Source organism: Antechinus flavipes, chromosome 3, assembly GCF_016432865.1.
Source record: "Antechinus flavipes isolate AdamAnt ecotype Samford, QLD, Australia chromosome 3, AdamAnt_v2, whole genome shotgun sequence".
Classification (NCBI taxonomy): domain Eukaryota; kingdom Metazoa; phylum Chordata; class Mammalia; order Dasyuromorphia; family Dasyuridae; genus Antechinus; species Antechinus flavipes.
Window position 1 is genome coordinate 207,326,111 of NC_067400.1, and position 21,969 is coordinate 207,348,079.

At 34.9% G+C, this 21,969-nt stretch overlaps 1 protein-coding gene across 1 annotated transcript in view; it reads right to left on the reverse strand.

Moving 5' to 3' along the window:
* Positions 1-17,412, reverse strand: part of EGFL6 (EGF like domain multiple 6) — a 57,174-nt gene extending 39,762 nt beyond the window's left edge. Inside the window, exons 1-4 of the mRNA XM_051991129.1 lie at positions 17,230-17,412; positions 8,753-8,865; positions 4,595-4,687; positions 1,523-1,642 (exon numbers count right to left, since the gene is read on the reverse strand). Coding sequence (XP_051847089.1) covers positions 1,523-1,642; positions 4,595-4,687; positions 8,753-8,865; positions 17,230-17,306 — 403 coding nt within the window. The 5' untranslated portion in view covers positions 17,307-17,412. The remainder of the gene's footprint in view (positions 1-1,522; positions 1,643-4,594; positions 4,688-8,752; positions 8,866-17,229) is intronic.
* Positions 17,413-21,969: the final 4,557 nt, after the last annotated feature.

Consider the following 21,969-nt stretch of genomic DNA (forward strand, 5'->3'; position numbering starts at 1 on the left):
TGAATAAGGTAGCTTTAGAGATTCCTAAAACAGATTTTGAAGGCTTCAGATTGATCCACAGTGTTGCTATAATATGCTGTCAGTCAAAGAACAGTATGAGAACAAAGCAGAACATCTTGCCTAGTTTATCTAAATACAGGAAATTATAACTCTTATCAAGTAAAATAGAATATGCCAAAGGGTATATAGTCTCAACAGGGTCCCCTTGGCTATCTTTTTTTTTTTCTAAGACAATGGCATGCATTAAATGGACTTGGGGGAGAGAAGGGTAGAAATGAGGAGAGAGAGAGAGAATGCATGTGAATGAGTGTGTGAGGAGTGGAGGATGGTGTTAGTGACCTGAAAGTGGGAGCTTTTCTCTTCCTAATGATATATAATGCCTGAAAGACCTTTTCTCTTCTCTATTGATACTTAAGCTCCCACAGGATCCTTGTTTTGCTTTGTTACAGAAAGGCTTTTCTTTTCAGGAATGTTTATTGGAAAGCATTTCTGGCAACTCTTTACAATATTCAGTGGGATGAAATGTAAGATGTGTAGGGGATAGGAAATTCTCTTCCCCTGGTGGCACTTGTCACCTTACTAAAAATACATGTTTAAAAAAATCTTCTCAGAGTTATTCAAACATGTTTTCCCACAACCTGTTGGTCCTTTAAGCAATGATAACATTCCATTTCTCATGCCTTTTCTTTGACCTGGAATCTTGTCTCTTTTAAGCTAACAATCATGAGTAAAAGACCAAACTGTCTCCCGTGACCCCCAAATTCCAATACACAATAAATAAAAACTGAGGCACTAATGGCAAATTCAATTTATTAGGGAAACTGGTAATTCTTAAGAAACTGGATACAAGACTCTCTTCTGCTTAGTTTTTGAGGGAATATTTATACAGTTTCAGATATTACTAAAAATAGAATGAAGTAGCACAATTCTTTGATTAATTCCAAAAAGGGGAAATTTGTGTGACTGGTCAAATGAAACATCCATTAGGCATTAGAATTTAGCCATTTGATTTTCCACACAATATTAATCATAAGTGTTTAGTCAATGACCAGACAACAGAATTTGGGATTTTCCCAAGGATCAGCATCAAAGAACAAAGGGAAAGGGGAAACTGTGACTTTCTCTAACACAGCAAATTCCAGAATACATTTATAGGACAGGGTTTGGGGTGGGATGGGATATAGTAAGCAAATTTCTATCTATGTCCTTAACACAGGTTAATATAGGCTCATGTTACAAATTGTAAATCTATATAGTATAAATCTGTCTTATAAGTCATATAAAAGTAATATCATTATCAATACATAATGGGTTAATTAATCTAAATTACATAATTCCCATTCTGAGCATTAACCAACTTAAACTTAATTCTGTCCTTTTTCACTAATGCAATCACTGATACTTGGAAAAAACCACAATGGACTATATAGAAACTGATCAAATTGAGTAGTGATATGAAAATTATTTTCACACTTCTCTTTTCGGGGGAGAATGAACTGGACTAGTTTTTTTGGTGACTTACTGGAACAGGTGCCATCAGGCATCAGCATGTAGCCACTGAGACAATAACACTTGTAGCTGCCATGGGTGTTCATACATCGGTGCTTACAAGGGCGAGGTTTCAGTCCACATTCATTCATATCTGCAGGAATCATTCAGGGGGGACAAAGGATGAATTTATCTTTGGAAAGAGGATGACTATGTTAGCTCACTGAAGCCAGAAACTTCCCCAAAGAAAACCAGGAAGAGAGAAAAAAATAAAACAACCTCCATATATTAAAAGAAAATTCAGCAGACCAGCTGTTAAAGGGAATTCATGGGGAAACAGTATAAACATGAGCTGCTTCTCTACAGTCCAGTCAAACTGGCTCTCTTGCTATTCCTCACAAATGATACAATCTTTTCCTTTGCATAGGCTGTAACCGCATGTCTAAAATGCATTTATTACTATGACTTATGTGCAATTTTTTGGGAGGATACACCTTGAGGTCATCCAAATTACTGGAACTAGAAATAATCTTTTTTAATCTTTTCTTAATTTGGGGGCTTCAATTCTTTGAAATTGAATAACAGGGAAGAATTATATAAGTTATATGTATGGAGCTACATATAGTAACATCATATGATCTATTACATAGTAATATAATACTTAATATAGTAACATTACTAAATTATATTTACATGTGATGTAATAAAATTAAATAACTTTTATAAACATTTCATAAAACACTAAAATAACTATATAAATAAAACCTTATGATATTATTAAAATAAATATATAAACAAACATTATTATTATTAACTACAAAATACAATTGGCTGCAAATCAGACTACTTTTCTAAATAGATTTTTTTAAAGGAGGATTTGGGTACAGATTACATTTTTTAAAAAAGTAAATACTCAAATTAAGGTAAAGTTTGTTCTCATTTCATTTCTTAGTATCCCATTTTACTTCAAAATTCAGCTCAGGTATTATCTTCTTTTTGAGGCCCTTCTGGATCCTCCTGGCTGTTAGTGCCTACCTCCCAAATAATTTTGTTATTAATGTATTTGTTTGGTATATAATTAAGTAGATCAGTGATCTTCTTTGTTTGAATGGAAAGTACTTAACTTGAGGGGAAGAGCTATTTTACTTTTTTCTTTATCCCCTACTTCTGCAATATAAGGCTATTCAATATTTGTTGATTAATTATAATGACATAATAAAAATAAGATGATATAATAAAGCATATTGAAAACTAAATACAAAGTATAGTCTAATATAAATATGGAGCTCTCTTTACAGTAATTTTTCATTCTTCGGGCTAGCTAACTTTCACTTTAATAGAAACTTCTTCCCTTTCCTACTATCCACTCCTCCTCATCAATCCCATGCATAAATAGAGGGAGTGAAAAACCAGTTGTTGGACAAAATGGGAAACTGGAGACAGATATCACATCACACAACTCCAATATAGAGCTGACTAAGATTTTTGGATGGAGTTTTGTGGGAAACACATCAGTTGGCATGCTGGAACCTGTCACTGTTAATGTATATCTGTGAACTGGAGCCAGGGTTACTTAAGTAAGAAAGACTTTGTAGGAAAAGATAGATTGCCCTGAAATTTGAGAAAATTGGGGCACTTTCTTTTCCCAGGCTTCTAACTCCCACAAACATTAATATTTTACTAGAACTTGAAAAAGACCAAGAAAGGAAACATTTATTTCAAATCCCTTGATAAGGAGTCTTGGTATGGAGAGAAAAATTCATAGAAAAACAGGTTTTCATGGTATGAAACCCACGGTCTGATAAAGGATAGATCTGAGAACAATATTCTCAGCCCATATCCCCACAAAAAGCAGGATCAATTTCCTAGCATCTCTTTAGAAACTAAAGTATCTTACCCAAGAGAGACTAAGCTATTGGCAGGAATGCAGAGATGTTTATCTTAGGCTACAAAACTTTGAGATGGCTGAATGGAGATCAGCCTTAGTGTATAGGAATTCTTTCAATTAAGGGGAAGGAAAGATCAGGCTAGTTATAATAGCAAGAAATGAGTGCATAAATTCTTGACCAGAACTTCCCCAGTGTATAGAACTCTTGTCTTGGAGTTATAAAGACCTAGTTTCCAATCCTGCCTTAGAAAATGACTAGGTGTATAATCCTGGGTCAATTAACTTCTTTCCACTTGGTAAAATGAGGGAGTAAAACTTGGCATCTAGATCTCTTCTGGCTCTGTGATCATGCCATATTATGAATCTCATTGGTCTCCTCCTTGAGTAAAGTGGGGCCCCAAGTGGGTATTGATTCTCCAAGTCCAATTATTCTTCAGGCATTTGCTGAATTGTGCATCCCGTGGTTTTGTTTTTGTTTTTTAACCAGACATGTTACTTTAATAAGGCTTTTGGGAATGCAGTGGTGCAGTACCATAATCTTTGACTATGGCAACAGGATGGAAAGTACTATTATCTTCCATAAATAGTACCATGATCAGAAATAGTCAATTGCACTGAAGGGGATCAATCAGCATGAAAGTCAGAAACATCATAGAAAGAACACTGGATTTGACCGCAAAAGACCTGGTTTTCCTGATTTTTCTGTGTATTATGTATGTGATCAGGAATCAATCATTATTACCTTTTGGCACTTCAGTTTCTTCATCTAGGCTGCTGAGTGATACAATAGATAGATCACTGAACCTGAAGTTCAAATCTGGCCTCAGGCACTAGCTATGTGACCCTGGACAAATCTCTTAATTCATTTGCCTCAGTTTCCTTATCTGTAAAGTGGGGATAATAATATCCTTCCAGGGTTACTGTGAAGGTAAAATGAGATATCTGAAAAACACCTACCAAACCTTAAATGTTATATAATGTCTATTATTATTATTATTTCTAAAATGATGGAATCAATTTTCTCTAAGTTCCTTCCAACTCTGAGTTTATAATCATATAAAAATATATGAGAGGCAGTTCTTAGGAATTAAATGATAGTCATTCTAATGGATCCAGGCAATATAAAAGGCAATATAATCTAGCAAGGAAAAAAGTATTGATCTAGAAGGCAAAATCTGTGAGACCTTAAGGAACATAGCTATAGAACATTATACCAACCTTGATTACAAGTTTTTCCGGTAAATCCAGGAAAGCATTTGCATTTGTTTGGCCCTACACATTCGCCATACTTGCACCCATGATCACAGATAGCTTTTGAGAAAAAGAAACAAGATATATTCAAGACATATTGAAGACTTAACAATAGGAAGAGACTGCAACAGAATTCTTCTAAAACACATTCATATTCTATCATATAACAACATATTTGTTTTTGAGTTCTGCTAACTATTATCTACCTATTAGGGGACAGAAAGTTAAAGAATGTTCATTTACTTACTAAATTTATTCTCTCTCCCCCAAATAAATGCTGGTTTTAGCTTTGCTTAAGAATGCTACTATGGCATGAACATAACTTAAATGCTATCTGCCAAAAAAAAAAGTTCAACTTTTCTTTATTTTTCCTAAAAAAAAACGGACCCTGGTCAAGTCACTTAATCCTATTTGCCTCAATTTTCTTAATTATATAATGAGTTGGAGAAAGAAATGGCAAGTCACACTAATATCTTTGACAAGAAAACCTCAAATGGGATCATGGACAGTGGAATAGGATTGAAAATGACTGAATAACAACTTCTCAACAATTTCAATAGCAGCACCTTCCTCCCAAGATTGTTGAGGATCAAATGAAATAATATTTGTTATGATACCTGACACATAATAGATACTTAATAAATGCTACTTTTCTTCCATATCTTATTTTTTCCTGACAGTAAGATTCAATTTTAAAAAAGAGAATTTGAAAACAGTGATAGAAATAGAAGGAAATAGAACCCTGGAAAGGTAACAAGAGGGAGAGTTGGTGGCTTATCTTTGACTGGGTTTGCTTAGATCTTGCAGGTTTAAAAATAAGCAATTTAATAATCAGGTATTTACCCTATTATTTGATGGTTTAGTCAATGTATTATTTTATGATCAATGAAAAACATGAAAATTGAGTAAAAGACATTTCAAAGGGTAAATTCTATAAAATGCATTTGCAATTAGAACCAAGAAGTTGGACTGAGGGATTCAGGATCTCTTTTAATGAGGATACTAAGTATTGATCTTTTTCTTTCACTCCTAACTTCACCTTGAATTTGATTTTTTTTACTCTATGTATGGCTTTTCATTATTGTTGTATTTATAGTGTAAAATTATTAGCAATTTCAAGATATATTTAACACAGCACATCTGTGCCCTCCAACTACAAACGACCTCTTGTAAAAAAGTAAAGTCTTGCTTCCCTTTATAAGGTCATTTAAAAAACATTTTGATGACAGTATTTCAAAATAATTGGTTTTCTTTGTAAACCTATGCATTTAATTTTATACATTTAATGCATTTATGCATTATGCATTTTATTTTATTTTAAATGAAACACTATTCTGAGGAGTTCCTAGGTTTCATCTGATGGCCAAAGGGATCAGTAAATACAAAAAGTTAAAGACCTTTGCTTGATCAAATTAGCTTAAACATAGCCCTAGGTGATTCATCAGAAATACTCCTATGGTCTGTATAATTTTAGAAACTATTATTGCTGCTTTGAGAGATTCCAAAGTGTGTGCCTTATATTATCCTTCTGCATAAAAACAGCCACCATATGATTTGTGATGATATGATAGTACTATGATTTGAAATACTTGTTTTTCATTTTAGTAACTTGATAATGAAAACTATTCAACTAAAATGCACAGTGGTTTCACCATCAGTCTCTTCCTTAAGACTGAGAGTATGTAGGTTCCTCCTAAATTTAAGTCAAAAGGTATTTAGAGAGGGCTAACATCAAACTGATGGTTACATTTTTCTAGTGGCAATGTTATCATTTGGTACGTCTCTATGCCAATTTTTCACTACTTGGGCCATCATTTCTATAGTCTCCATACTATGACCTTGGAATACCTTTGTAACCAACTATCCTGAATTCTAATTGTAGAAGAGTTGCCTTATATTGCCCAGATTCAGGCTTCTACCTTACTTCCTGGCCATCTCTGTGCTGTACCCTTCCCCATGTTCTAGTTTCCTCCATTAAAATGTAATCTAGAGTAGGGATGTATTTATCTGCAAGACTTATCAATTTCTGGATTGTAGTAAGTACTTAATAAATGTGTTTGTCTGCTTATCTATCTTCTGTATCAAGCATCTATCTTTATCAACTTACATCTATCTATCTAATTAAAATCTGAAAATCAGATGGTGAATACATCTAGATCTAACCTGATGCTTTGTTCAATACCTTTTCTACCACTATCATATTCTCTCCCCCTCCCCATTGCTTGATCTCTTTTAAAAACTATTAGGTTTTGTATCTAGCTAAGTTTGAGCTAGGAGAGAAAGTAATGTGGAGCACTGGATTATGACTGTTACTAATTAACCATATGACTATGGGTAAGGAACTCAGCTTTTCTGGGCCTCAGTTTTCTCAATATGAAATGATGGGGTTTGACTAGACCTCTTCTAGCTTGAAAACAATGATTAGGGGTAGTGGTAGTGAGAAGAAGATATTCATGAAGGTTTTTTCAGGAGAGAGAGGAAAATAAGACATAATAGAAAAAAACCAGAGTAATTGATAATCAAAGATATTATGGACCCTCATTCTACTACCCACAATTTTTCTGGAATCTTTATATGGGAATTCCCAACCCCATAATGATACTTTCTAAAGCAAATTTATAATATTTGACTCGTTTTATTTACTAGAACTGTAAAAATGATTTAAAGTATGTGTTTCTTCCTTAAAGTCAGCTTGAAAAATTGGCATTATTCAATGTAAAATATTTAGTAATCAAATATAAGAATATAAGCATAAAAATAAAAACATAAGGATACTTATATGTATGTATGTATGTATGTATGTATAACAATAGTATAAGGATAAAATAGCTTTTTTTCTTTGTGATACAAATCCACTGTTGTTTATAATTTAGGGATCCATTCCATTGAATATGCAGCTTCAGAAATAACTTTGAATAGACTTGAATTTATTAGTGAGATCCTTGATGTGGGAAAAAGGATATTAATATCCATAATTAGGAGATGTTGGGTCAAGGATGAAAAAGTTATGTCTAATCTTTCAGGTAAAACTCAATGTACTTATTAAGATAAAAGAAATCTATCACCCACTATTTATTAAGTGCCTACTATGTGCTAATCACCCCGTTAGGTGTTTGGAATACAAAAAGAGACAAAAGATTCATCCTCAATGAGTTGATGATCTAACCAAGAATATGAATTAACAAATATATTGTTGTTCAATCATTTTTCACTCTTTGTTACCTCCTTTTTTTTTTTCTTTTTTCTTTTGGGCAAAAATACTAGATGGCTTGCCATTTCCTTTTTCCAGCTCATTTTACAGATGGGGAAACTGATGCAAACAGGGTTAAGTGTCACACAGGATCACACAACTAGGATGTGTTTGAAGTCAAATTTGAACTCAAGTCCTGCTGACTCTAGGCCCCACACTCTGTTTACTGTTCCACCTAGTTGTACTAATAAATGTATACAAACAATCTAAATACAAGATAAATTAGAAATAATAACAGAGGGGAGTGAACCAGAATTAAGAGGAATTGGGAAGGGCTGTTTAAGATTCTTTCTAAGCTTAAGATCTTTCTAGATTAATTGTGTTTTGCCAATTTGAGGAGAAGAAGAGACTAGGGGTTTTCCTGACATTTTTGCATATTTCACAAATTATCCTAAAATCATAGGTAGAAGGTAATTCAGAAATCATTGACTCCTCAACTTACAGATGAGAAAATTAAGACCTAGAGAGGATAAATAGCTTGCTTAGGATCATACATTTAATAAATAGCTGAGTCAGCTATTGAACTTAGATCTTTCTGACTTTGACCTTGGTGTACTTTCCACTGTTAGCTAGTTTAGAAGGTTAAAACCTTATGGATTTTCAGTAAATTAGAACCTTCATCTGGGAATCCTGCTGACCAACCTTCTTTATCAATTGTCCACATGATGAAGCCATCAGTTTCCCAGGCTCAAAATATTTGGGTCATCATGAAGTCACCTCATATCTCTTTTCTTCTATACCTAATCAATTATGAAGAATTTCTCATTCTACCATGGAGTACCTCTTGAACCGTGCCACAATTTGAATTCAGGACCCTTATTGCTTCTTTAAAAGACTTCTATAATGATCCAGGAAAGATGTGTCTGCAAAATTACCTTCACAGAGTCCTTTGTTGTTCTTTTTCCATCCATAGCAACATTCCAGTTTAGGGCCATAGTGACAGATCCCAGGCTGGTCTGCAAATGCTAGTGATCTGTGACTTCTTGAGCTGTGGACAAGGTATCATGTATCAAAATGAAGAAATCAGGCACTTGGATCATGATAGCTAAAGCACCACTAAGTGACAGAAAGGAAAGTAAGTATCTTTGGGCAATGAATTGGGTCTCCAAGATAATCTCCTCTGCACCCCCCCCAATTAATGGATATTCATATTGGCCAATCAACAAAATGACATTTGGTAAACATTTATAAAATATACATTGTGTGAAACAATAAGAGAAAAACAAAAAAAATTAAATAAGATATATTCTTTATCCTAAAGGTACAAATTGTATGAAAGGGGATATGGATGTATTATATGAATAACCATCAAATAAAAAAGAGCATGATAAGTGTGTAAAAGAGAGCCAGTCTTAGTATTCTGGATATTTTGAAGAAGGAACATCATTTGAAATTAAGAGAAATCAAAAAATATGGAGGAAGTGCCATCTGAAGTTTGGCAGAGGATGCCATGTCACACAGAACTGTGCTTTGCCAATCAATATTCAGGGATCTGTGATTTTGAGATTGTTTGGAAGATAAATGCGATGATATTTGTGACACTTGGCACAGTGCCTGGATATAAGGTAGAGGGAGGTGTGAATTTGGAACTAGGACTGTGTATTCCACAAGAAACTTAATTCCTTTCCTCTCTTGAGAATGAGGTGGTATGAGGGGAAAAGAAAATTAAGCTCATAAGAAAATTATGTTAAAAGTAAGTTTTTATATTTGTGATTATATCTTTTGAAGCAAATGTTCCTTTTTTAAAAGTTAATTCAACTATTTAGTGATTAATTAGACCTAAGGTGCAGGGGAGAGCCTAATCATCCTAAACCCCCAAAGAATCCTGGAATAGGGATGAAATGTAACATATCTGATCTTCAGACAATGGGGACCAAGGTAGCAGAGGGACCATAACATACACTCTTTTTCAAATATTAATAAATTATCTATATATTATATTTACTTGAGTAATTATATCTAGTATTTATAGTTACTCTATAATTTACTGTGACTGTTACCTTTGATAGTAGTTTCACCAATAAATAATAGATAATTTTTCTATAGGAACAGTCTGAATGGCATGACATTAAACCATGTGAAACCTTAGATAATAATAAAGCTTTAAGGTTTGCAAAATCCTTTACAAATATTACATCATTTTTATCCTTAGGACAATTCTAGAAGTGAATTGCTGTTATCATCACTATTTTATAGATAAGGAAGATTTGCCTAGGGTCACATAATTAACAAGTTTTTAAGGCTGAATTTGAACACAGATCTTCCTAATTCCAGTTCCCAGAGTTTTAATCATTGTATCACCTAGCTGCCTAAAGATCTAGTGATCAATCCATTCATTTTGCAAATGAGGAAACTGGTTGATTGATTTGCTTATGTTTACACAGCTAGGATTTGGAAAAATAAAGACAAGGAGAATCCTAATCCAGGGCTTTTTTCATTGTCTATTTCCATTATCCTTTCCTGTGTCTATTCTAGGTCCACTGTTTCTGTAGGAACAGAATGAAAAGAAAACTGTACTTCCCCAAAGACTTTTAAATTTATCAGAAGTGAAAATCCACATAAAACTTCTTATGATTCATTGATCAAACTATTAAAAATTCATAATACACATCTAATCACACATTTATGCTAAAAACTTTGTTGGGAGTACACAGGCTCCCTTAAACAGATGGCTGGATTCATTTCTTTCTTTACAAGTCGAATTCAATTACTATGAATTTAGGAGCTGGAAGTGGTCTTAGAAATCCTCCAATTCAAACCCTCTTGCTTTATAGTTGAGGAAATTGAATTCCTGAAGTACTGCACTGGGAATAATTTCAGGAGAAAGTAACTAGAAGATGGAATTCACCTACATTTACCTTGAAGAGAAAAAGCTTTTCCCTCAAACATCAATGTTAATTGTTTTCACACCTATAAATTCAAGCAATAGTAAAATCTTAAAGATCTGTATTGTATACATTTCACCTAAACCAGATTGCACACTAAATTAGAAATGAAGGTTGTTTAAGGATTTAGAATAGTATGTAAGATTTTTATATTCTGGATGCTAAATGAACTAGAAAAAAATGGAGAAATTGCATGCCATGAAATTGTGGTACAGAATATGTTTTCTAAAAGAGAATCAACATAAAACAGATTTTATGAAAAATCACTTGAGAATAATATAAACCCATAATATAAGCAAAGTATTTTCTTAATTAAATATGCTTAGACACATTTCTACAAGTTTCAGGAAATCACTCGTTAAAATGTAAAATTGTATTATATCTGTGCAGTTGTTTCATTAAACATCAATAGGGTTCAATAATTCTGGAGAATAAGTTAAAAAATTCAGTAGATAAAAACAATTGCTAACTGCTTATTATTTCTTGGCTTACATAGTTGAATGGATGGCATTTTAAAAACGACAGAGATTGATTACATTAATGAACCATTAATTGGAGCCACTCTCCAACATTATCTTGTTTACTTGCCAAAAACCATTTAAACACTTATTTTATGGGGAAGTAGAGGAGGACAATGATGTGTACACATATGTAGTCATTTAAATATAATGGATAGGAACAAATTAAATCACTAAAAGAAATATTTTATTTCTGTTCATGAAACTGAACAAAACTGGACTTCTGAAATAGACTATAAAAACCAGCAAGGAAATTTGATGACTACTACAACTGTGTACTTCATCTTTGAAAACTGTACAAATCTGCTGGGAAGCTGCTTTAACAATTAATTTCTATAACAATCAAATAAGATTTCTAGTTATTTTTAGCACAATACCATCTCTGTAGTTTCTATGTATCTCATGCTGTTCTCCACCATTTCAGAACATGGTCATAGATGCTGCAGGAGACCTAAGCATCTTTGCCCTTGAGGAGCTTATATGAATTTGGACATATTTGATCCTATACTACCTTCATTCAACAAATTTATCACATATTATATAAAGCAATATGCTGAACTCTGGAAGAGTTAAAAAATTCAGATAAGATCCAGCTTATAGTCTAGAAGGAGAAAAGGCATCAATATACCATACATAAATTTACAGTCATTGATTGGAGTTGGAAGAGACTTTTTAAGTCATTCAGTCTAAATCAGATTGACTTATTTGCTGTTTTTACAATTGATATTCCATCTCCTGTTTTTATACCTTTGTTCAGGCTACCTCTCCTGCTTGGAATCCCCCTCTTCCTCCTCCACTTCCCCCCCCCCGCCCCCCGCCCTTTTCATTTCTTAGAATCTCTAGCTTTTTCAAAATCCAGGAAAAATGTTACTTCCTACATGAAGCCTTTCTTTGTCCCTCCAATTAGTAGATCTTTACTCCATTAACTTATTTTGTATTTACCTTGTATATATTTTTGATTTACTTTTACCTATACATGTTGTTTCCTTCATAGAATGTAAATTTCTACAAGTAAATACTCTTCTGTTTTTGTCTTGTTATTTCTAATACCCAGTGTCCATATTATAGTAGGTACTTCTAAAAATGTTCACTGATGAGTGTTTGGGAAACAAAAAAGGGTCCATCTTGGTTGGAGTATCTAGGATGAAAAATTGCATAATATGAGATAAATGTGGCAAGACAGGGTAAGACTAGATTGTGGATGATGTAGAGTGGAAGAGACAAAGGCAACAGGGAGAGCTGAACAGTGATCTCTGTGTCATAAATATTAAAGAGTAAATTAAAGCAGAAAATTCTATAAGGAAGCTAACCCAATAAATTGTCCAGGCAGAGGATTTTGGGGGCCTGTAGTGTGATAGTTGTGCAGCTAGATAGCACACTGTATAAAGTGCTGGACCTGGAGTCAGGAAGAAGCGTCTTTCTGAGATAAACTCTAAGCAAATCATGTAACTCTGTTTGCCTTGTTTTCTTGTCTATAAAATGAGCTAAAGAAGAAAATGGCAAACCATTACAGTATCATTGCCAAGAAATCCCAAAGGGAATCCCAAAGAGTTGGACAAAACTAAACAACAATAAATTAGGACACAGCCAAGGTTTAGGATAGATGAAAGAAAAATCAAGAAGGTGTAATCAATAGGATTTGGTAACTGAAATTCTTTCCTTCTTTAAGGCCTAACTTGTGAGTTACTTTATCTATGAAACTTTCCCAGATCTCTTCCTATCCTCATCTGAAATGGTCTTTCCCTCCTTACATTCCTCCTAGTTTTTTGTCTAGGTATTGCTTTTGCACTTATCACATTCTTCCTTGCATCATGGTTACTTGTGTACATATTAGGTGATAACCTTGCTGAGGGCAGCAGCAGTATGAACTAATTACATACAAAGCAATTAGCATAATGGCTTTTATGCAACAGACACTTTAAAAGGTTTGTTGAATTCAATTCTTAGCAATTTCAAGATGCTTTCAGGACATTTTTCCCTTACAAAGAGGTTTGAATTTAAAATAGAGTCTAGGTCAAGATTAGAAAATCAACATAGATTTAAGATTATGAGTACAAATTGTAAAAAGATTAGCCAAATTGAATGCCTAAAAAATAAAGGAATTTTTGATATAATATGGCAACCCAGAAAATATTCTAGGTATTTTAAATGCTTGAATCTTTTCTATGTTATTTTGTGTCCACAAATATGGTTGATGTTAATAAAGATTATACATAACATACGCATCCAATATCAACCATTCTATTCAAATTAGTTTTTGAAATAAAACTTTGGAATTTTAGATACATTCCTACAAATGATTAATCTTAAAGAAAGATAAATGTTGGGTTATATGCTACAAAAACACACATCAAAATAGCTTGCGTTAATAATGCTTAAAGTCTGAAGCTATGCCACCAAAGCCAGGCTTGGGTGAACATCTGGTTACATCAAGAGTCTAACTAGGATTAGTTCTCAAGTTTACCATTAAGTACTCAGTGACATAAAGCCAGGACCTTTACCTGAGCTCTGGATTTCTCTTAGCTCTCACTTTGATATCTGAATTTAAAAGAAACAGAAGTTTAGAAGAAGTATATTTTAGGAAGGCAAATAATCTAACCAGAGTTTCTTAACCTGGGATCCATAAACTTTAAAAATATTTGAATAATTATTTCAATATAGATGGTTTCCTTTGTAATACCATATATTATGTTTAATCATTAAAAATATTATTCTGAGGTATCCATAGGTTTATCAGATTTCAAAAGGGGACCATGATTTAAAAAGATCAAGAATTCCTACTCAAAACATTGAATCTATGAAAAGAATAGATGCTGACATAATGTGCTTGAGGTTAAAAGATTCCATCCTTTGGAAATACTGGATAATTCAGAACAAAATTATGACTAGGAAATTCTGCTCTGGATGTAAATTCATTTGAGTGGAAGAGGAACTCACCTATATGATCTCTCCTCAGATAGTGAGTTCTCTCACATCACAATATCATAGCTGACATGACTGTCTCTCACCAAAAAGTGTGGCTCAAGTTCTTAGGTCTGGTATTGTCATGATGAGGCCCTATACAGTTAAAGCATCAGGGTGAGGAGGGGGTGCAGCTGTCCTTTAGACAGTCTAGATTATGCTCTTTTGGTTTGATCAAACCCCCCTTCAGTCTTGCATCTTTCCCCAATCCTGGGGAGGAGAAAGGGCAAACATCAAGTTAGGGAAGGCAGGGAAGGAAAGTGGTAAGTGAGAGAAACATGATCTTGGAACATGTGAGGATAAATAGGGTGGCTGTGAAGCTATGACAGAGCACTGCGAATTGCAGGAATGATGGGTCTTATAACTGCCATAGGAAGGAAAGGAGCAAACACATGTCATCCAGATGTTAGTAACCTGAGGCAAAACCCTTGTTGCTTCTCCCTAGTTGTAGCTCTGCTTCAGGGGTTTCACATCTTAAGTGATCTGAAGATTCCAATGTTCAGACAGTAGTACAAGGGTCAAATATATGAATTAATGTAATATTTGGTTGTTTAGGGTCAAGTAAGTACATAATTTTATAATGGTTAATGCATAATCTTATAAAGGAATTCTTTGCCTTTTTTTGTATCATGGTCCCCTCTGATGGAGTGATGGACACTCAGAATAATATTTGTTGATGTATTAAACAAACATATAACTCAGAAGGACTAATTTATGGTGAAAGGTTTTGTGCAAATAACATACTTATACTCAACATCATTTCCTTACAGCAGAAGAAGTTTGTGATATAATGTGTGAAACCTCAAGAAATAATCAACTTGAACCAAATCTCTGCCTAGACGGCCTTGCCTTTCTATGTCAATGTGTTTTCCATAACATCTGGTCTGGAGTTTATAAAATCTGTTCCCTTATGTAGTTCCTGAAAAGCTGGTGACCGCTTGACAGCTCTAAGCATGTTGGAATAGAGATACTTCCACTTGCTGATCCTAAACATACCAGTTCATGAATTTGATACTAAGCTAACACACCAGTTAACATCTTTGAAAACTGTATTTTGCAGAATTTGACATGGATTCTTCATTTTAATATTCTCTGGTTGATTTGAGAGTTTTATGGCTTTTAATTTAATTTAGTAGCACTTTGAAAGTAAAACCCTGGAACTCAGTTTGCCTGGTACTAATTCTATTAATTCTCTTCAAAAATTGCATTTACTTTCCCTCTTACCTTGGAGTAATACACATACAAAATTTTTCTCTTTAAAAATTAAATGAACTATGTTTGCCAATATTTTTTTAATCACAGAACATAGAAATCTGTCATCAAATATTCTAACAACATAATTTTCTTTTTATAGATGAGGGAGTTAAATGGTACAGGAATTAGGGTGTTCAAGGAGACCTGAGTTCAAATCCTATCTCAGAAACTTACTAGTTGTGTGATCTTGGGCAAGTCATTTAACTGCCTTTGTTTTTTCCAATTGTAAAATGGAGATGAGAAAAGTATCTACTCTTTAGGGTTGTTATGAGGATAAAATGAAATAATATGTGTAAAACACAGTAGGTGCTTATAAATTCTGGCTTCCTCATTTCTTAATAAAGCAACTAACTATTGTAGAATGAATAGATGGACCATACAAACGTATGGAAGAAGACCTTGGTCATCATTTAGTCCAACTCCCTCATCTTTTTTTTTTAAAGGTCCTAAATGGTTAAGTGATTTATTTATTGTCACTAGGTTAATGTGTTGTATACTGAGATTTGAATCCAGCCTTTTCCAATTTCCCACTACTGAGTCCATTGTTCTTTCAATAATCTAATGAACTCATGAATTTCTACTTGAATCTAAGAATCTCTGGATTGCTACAGTGGAATGGAATAATAATAATAATCAACCTGATGGACAGCACCTACATGTCAAGTATGCAACCTCCAGAGTACCTAAGGAAGCTTATCTTAAGTGACAGTGCTTTAAGTGGAATCCGTGTCAAATTCTTCAAGTTACAGTTCTGATTCCAAATCCAATCCTCTTCATATTGCATTGGGAATTAATGTGATGGAGAGGAGAAGCAATTTTGATTCTGAATTCAGAGGATTCAAGTCTTGCCTTTAAGATTCCATCAGATCTGAATGTCTTTATCTGTGAATTAGATGGATTCTGAAATCCTAGTTAGTTCTTGATTTATGTTAATTCCCCTGGACAGTTTTCTAGGGGTTAGAGACATCTATGGCCATTAAGCCAACCTACCCAATTTAAAATCCTGGGACAATATTTACAATAATTACAAATTACAATAATCCTGACATTTATGTTTGACCAAAAAAAGGTGTATGTTTGTGTGTGTGTGTGTGTGTGTGTGTGTGTGTGTGTGTGGCCACTGGACCCAGATACCTCTGGAGGTGAACAACCCTCCTTCACTTAAATGCTACTCACTTGCATGTCATGGTGTTTGGCAGGGATGTCAAAGGAGCACTAAAGATAAAGATAACAAGTTGTCTGCTAATTTGTTCAAAACTCCTTAAAGATTACCAATGTGATGTATCTTTTTCTCCCCATCCCTCCACCCCCCAACCAGATGCTGACAACTAGTCAGTACCTAGTTCAGCTGTGTAAAGACTCAAACAGCACAAATTGAACCCACATTAGTATTTCAAGTTATAGAGTAGACAGTTATGGACAGCAGACAGATCCCCCGAAAATCGTCAACATGGTTACATTTCTTGTGTGCAGAACTTCCTTTTGAAAACGAGGGAACTGCAGAATGACTGGAATGAGTCTGAAGGGAGAAAGAAACACCACATGACCCTGAGAAGAAATGACAATGGCCATTCACTTTCGGGACCTTTCCAGCAGAGCTACTTCCAAAGAAGCACAAAAGAAAAAAGAAAAAAAAAAAAAAAAAAGGCAGGGAAGGAGAGGAGAACAAAAGAACCGAATAAAGAAAGCAAATTTCGGACGCTGAAGCCCATTTCTGGGCAGACACACACTCACCTGGCTGCCGTTTTAACAAAACCACCTGCAACAAAGGAGAGCAGGAGCGACAGTCCCGGGCACCAGGATGCCCGCATCGTGGAGCGGAGGTGGAGGATGGGCTGAGGTACCGGGACAGGAGGCGGAGAAGAGTGGTCAGGGAAGCCCACTCAGTCCCTTCTTTCAACTTCTTCACGTCCAAATCGTGATGCTCTGCACAGTGGCCACTGGGGCAGCCAACAGTGCGTCTCTGCTCCTCCGGAGCCGGCGCCGCACAACCGTGTTGGCTAGACTGGACGGCTCTGGAGGTCCAGAAGCTGGAGCCCCTCCTTAGGCAGAGAAGGGGGAGTCCCTTCTCCCGGAACCCGGGGCTCTGGGGCGCTGTCCTAGACTCCTGTCGAAGTGGCGAAAGGACTGCAGAAATCAGGGAGAAGACCCCACAATTCAGCCTCAGCCTTCTCCAGGCTCCAGTGAAATAGGAAAGGGGGGGCGGGAGGGAGGGAAGGAGGGGGGCGGGCTACAAACTTTGAGCGGGGATCCGCCTCTTGCAGATAATCGATCATCTCTCACTAGAAGGTGCTCTTCTTTCTTTACGCCCACCTCCTTGACTTGGCCAATTCAATTCAATTCAATTAATCAATTCAGTTCATTTTAACTAACACAAAGAATAAGCACGCCTGTATGTTTATCTAGCACAAAATTATCTCTGACCTGAAGGCGTTTATATTTTACTTGGAGGAAAGAGACCATGCATTTAGGAAACTTTTGGAGAGGATTACCACCACCTTTCAATCTACACAAAGCTTTCATTCTTTTCAAAGGGCATCCATTGGATCTCTTACAATTTACAAACAGAAACAATCAGATAACATTCCAAGCTATGTAATAAGTGTAAAACTAAATGCACATTAGCTTCATACGGGAGAGATGAGGAAATGAACGTCTGGTCTTTGTAAAAGTGGGGAACAGTAGATATGTAACATCACATTCCCTGTGGATGTGTTGATAGGTTTTACAGAACTGTTTTTTTCCCCTCAAAAAAACAAAACAAAACAAAAAAACTATAAGGGACAGTTCTTTGGGTAAAAACAGTTAGTATTTATATAGAACTTTAATATTTCCAAAACACTTTACATAAATTATGTTCTTACAACAATCCTGTGAGAGATAGGTGCTATTATTATTCCCATTTTGCCCATGAAGAAACTGAGGCTGAGGGAAGTCAAATGATTTTATGCAGAGTCACATAGCTAGTAAGTGTGTGAAAAAGAATTCCATCCTGGGATTTCCTGACCCCAAATCCAGTACTCTACATACTATGCCACTTAGTTGCCTCATATAGAGGAGAGGAGAGGGTAGTGGTTGTTCAGTGTTTCAATAGTGTCCAACTGTTCAGGATACCATTTAGGGCTTTCTTGGCAAAGATACTACAGTGGTTTGCCATTTCCTTCTCCACCATATTTGGATGAGGAAACTGAGCAAACAGGGTTAAGTGATTTGTCCAAGGTCACATTGCTGTTGTTTCTTCTTCCTTGTCAAAGAGGATCATGACTTCAGGGAGGTGATGGATGCTATGACAATGGAAGTGAATACAATTTGGGTGAGGGAGGTCTGTGCAAGGTTACCTGCCTCACTTTTCCCTGGGTCATCTGGCTCCAGTGGCCAGATAATTCTCAGGATGACTGGAGATGGTCCTGTATGAAATGGGAGACATTGGCCTTTTAAAGCTAAGATTGGTAACATATCTCAAGTCTGATTGAGATCTAACTATTCAGTGATTAAAGCTAGGTAGCAACTGAGGGGAAGTATCTTCTCTTTCACTTAGTCTCCTCCCTTCCCCAGCCCTGAAAAAAATCTAAATACATGAATAAATGAATCTGGGAGGGGAAGACCCTCAGGATTTCTGGCCAAAGCAGAAAGAACTGTTACTGACATTCAATCTGAGTCAATCAAGATCCAAACAATGACCAAATGGGTCTTGGCCTAGGACCTATTGGTGGCCTGAGAGAATCAAATTGGTTTTGGTTTAAGGCCAGGTCCTTAAAACAGAAATCTAGTCTGTAAACTCCAAGATATCTTGGAAAGATTCAAGGTGCAAAAGAGGGAAAAATGTTTTTAAAAGCATCTGTAGGTAAGGATACAATACTCTATGTGGACAGAGGGAGGGAAGAAGGAAAGGAAGGAAAGACTATGCCATGATGTATTTCTAAAAATAGCAAATAATTAAACATAATAATTTATATACTTGGTTTGAAATCTGCTAACTTGCACATGATGGATCACTTTCTTTAAGTAGTATTCAGTTATATTAAGCCTAAATTCTACCACCTAGCCAAGGCCTTCTGCTAAATATTTTATACAATATTGTTATTAATTCTTCATGATCCATCTAATCTAATTTATCATTACTTTACAATGTACATTTCAATCTAATCAGGATCATTTTTTTCTCTGTCCCATAAACTTGTCAAAATAACAATAATAGATAATATTTATATAGCATTTTAAGATTTACAAAACACTTTACAAATATTTTATCCTCACAACAACTCTGGGAAAGTATGATTATTCCCATTTTACAGGTGAGCTAGATAAAGGTTAAGTGAAACAACTAATTAGTGTTTGGGGCAAGATTTGAATTCTGGTCTTCCTAACTGCAGGTCTATCTGGATGTCCCTTGTGCTAACTAGATGCCATCAATTATGTGGGTAGGGGTGAAATGTATGTATCTCTTTTCTAAGACATCCTGGTCTGATGGTCACAGAGGCCAGTGTTCTATTCATAGTTGCATCGTTAAGCTTTCTGCTGGGTAAATCCTTTTTTTTTTCTCTGAATCTCACTTGCTTTGGATTCAAAATGGATCTGATTATGAAGATTTTAAGTCTACCCACTAGGTTGTTTTCTGAATTATGAGATACTATGTACAAAAGACTTTAAACTCTTTAAGCTCAAAGTGTAGCATACTATTGGCATGCATATTGAAGACATTTACATTTATTTTCCATCTTATCTTAAATTAGAACCACTCGCTTTAGCAATTAGAATGAGTATTCCCTGAGTTCATGGAATTTGAAAATGAAGAGACTTGATCAGTTTCTCTTATAAAATTGCTTCACTTGGCAGCAAACATCTCTTCAGATGAATATGTGGTTATACTATGTTGATAGTAGGGGGGAGAAAAGGAAACTTGTGCACAAAAATTATGTTCCAAAGGAGATTTAACAAAGGATATTCTTTATGGTGTCTGGATTCAGGAGTGCAATGCTGTGGGCCTCCAAATCTGAGCCCATGAGTTCCCATGATTAAGATGGCACCACAGTTTCATAAATGGTTTCCCATTTCCTCCCTTTTGTACAGGAAACCTCCTATCTCTAATGTGTCACAGACCTGTCTCTCACATGATGTCTCTCACAATTATGCCCTTCACTTCAGTTAAATTCAAACCCTCTATACCTCTCTTTTGGACTATTTTAATATCTTCCTAATTGGCTTCTTCACTTTCAATCTCTTCTTATTCCAACCCATCTTTCACACAGCTGTCAAGGCCATATTCCTGCAATATAGATCTATGTCAACCACTATGTAAGCCTCCTTACTAAAAATATCCAATGGTTCCCCAGAGACTCTAGGATAAAATACAAACTCTTCAATCTTTCATAGTATGATTCAGACCCTGCTTTCAATTCTTATTTATTCTTATTGTGATTCAGAAATTTTGTTCCCATAAAACTGGCTCACTGGCTTCCTGTCAATATCCCATCCTTCTGTTTTTGTGTAAGTCGTCCTTTATATCTGGAATGCATCTTTCCTCCTCTCTGTCTTCCTCTTACTTTCTTTCACTTTTCTGGCTTTCTCTAGCACAGCTCAAGTGATGTCCCCTACACAAAGGATCTTTTCTCATTTATTACCATTCCTTTTTTGATATCATTTTGTACTGTGCATATTTGCTTGTATATGTGGTAAAACCTTTTAATAAAATGTAGGCTCTCAGAGAATAAGGACCATTTCTTTTTTTATCTTTGTAGACAAAGTATCATAGTAGGTACTTGATATATATATATTTTAAATAATTGAAAATAATCTAAACAATTGAATTAAAGGAAGAACTGGTTTTTTCCTGAAACCAAATGCATGAAGAAAAACAAAAAAATGTGGATTAATAATATATACCTAACATCCAAATGTCTGACCACAATTTTTGGTTACTTGACAGTTAGTTTGATAGGAGTATTTAACAACCTCCCATCTTTAAGCTATCTATTCTCAGATAATTCTATACATGATTATTGGCAATGCATTAAACATTGTAGAAAATACAGCTAGGTCTTATTAGTGCACATTATAAGTCCTCTGAAGGATTCATATGTATTTAAATTCATATGTATTTGAAATTATAATTATGTAAAAATAGTAATTGATTCCAGACCAGTAAAAATATGCAGTATAAATCTGAATAATGCAACCACTTTGGGGGATTCATTGTTTATTCACTATTTTGGTGAGTGGCATTGCCCTTATTCCCACTAAGTTTCTTGACTTAAATTATATTTAAGCCATGCATATTGTATATGCATCTTCCATCCAATTTTGCAAATAGTAGGATCTCATAATAAATCTTCATTCTATTGATTTGTATGTCAATTCTCCTGAAATATCCAGATGCATTTCCTTATATAATTAATCTAGAAGAGATCTGACACAACACAATGATCCTAAGAAAATACTGCTGGATCCATCCTCAACATAAATAACATAAAGTTT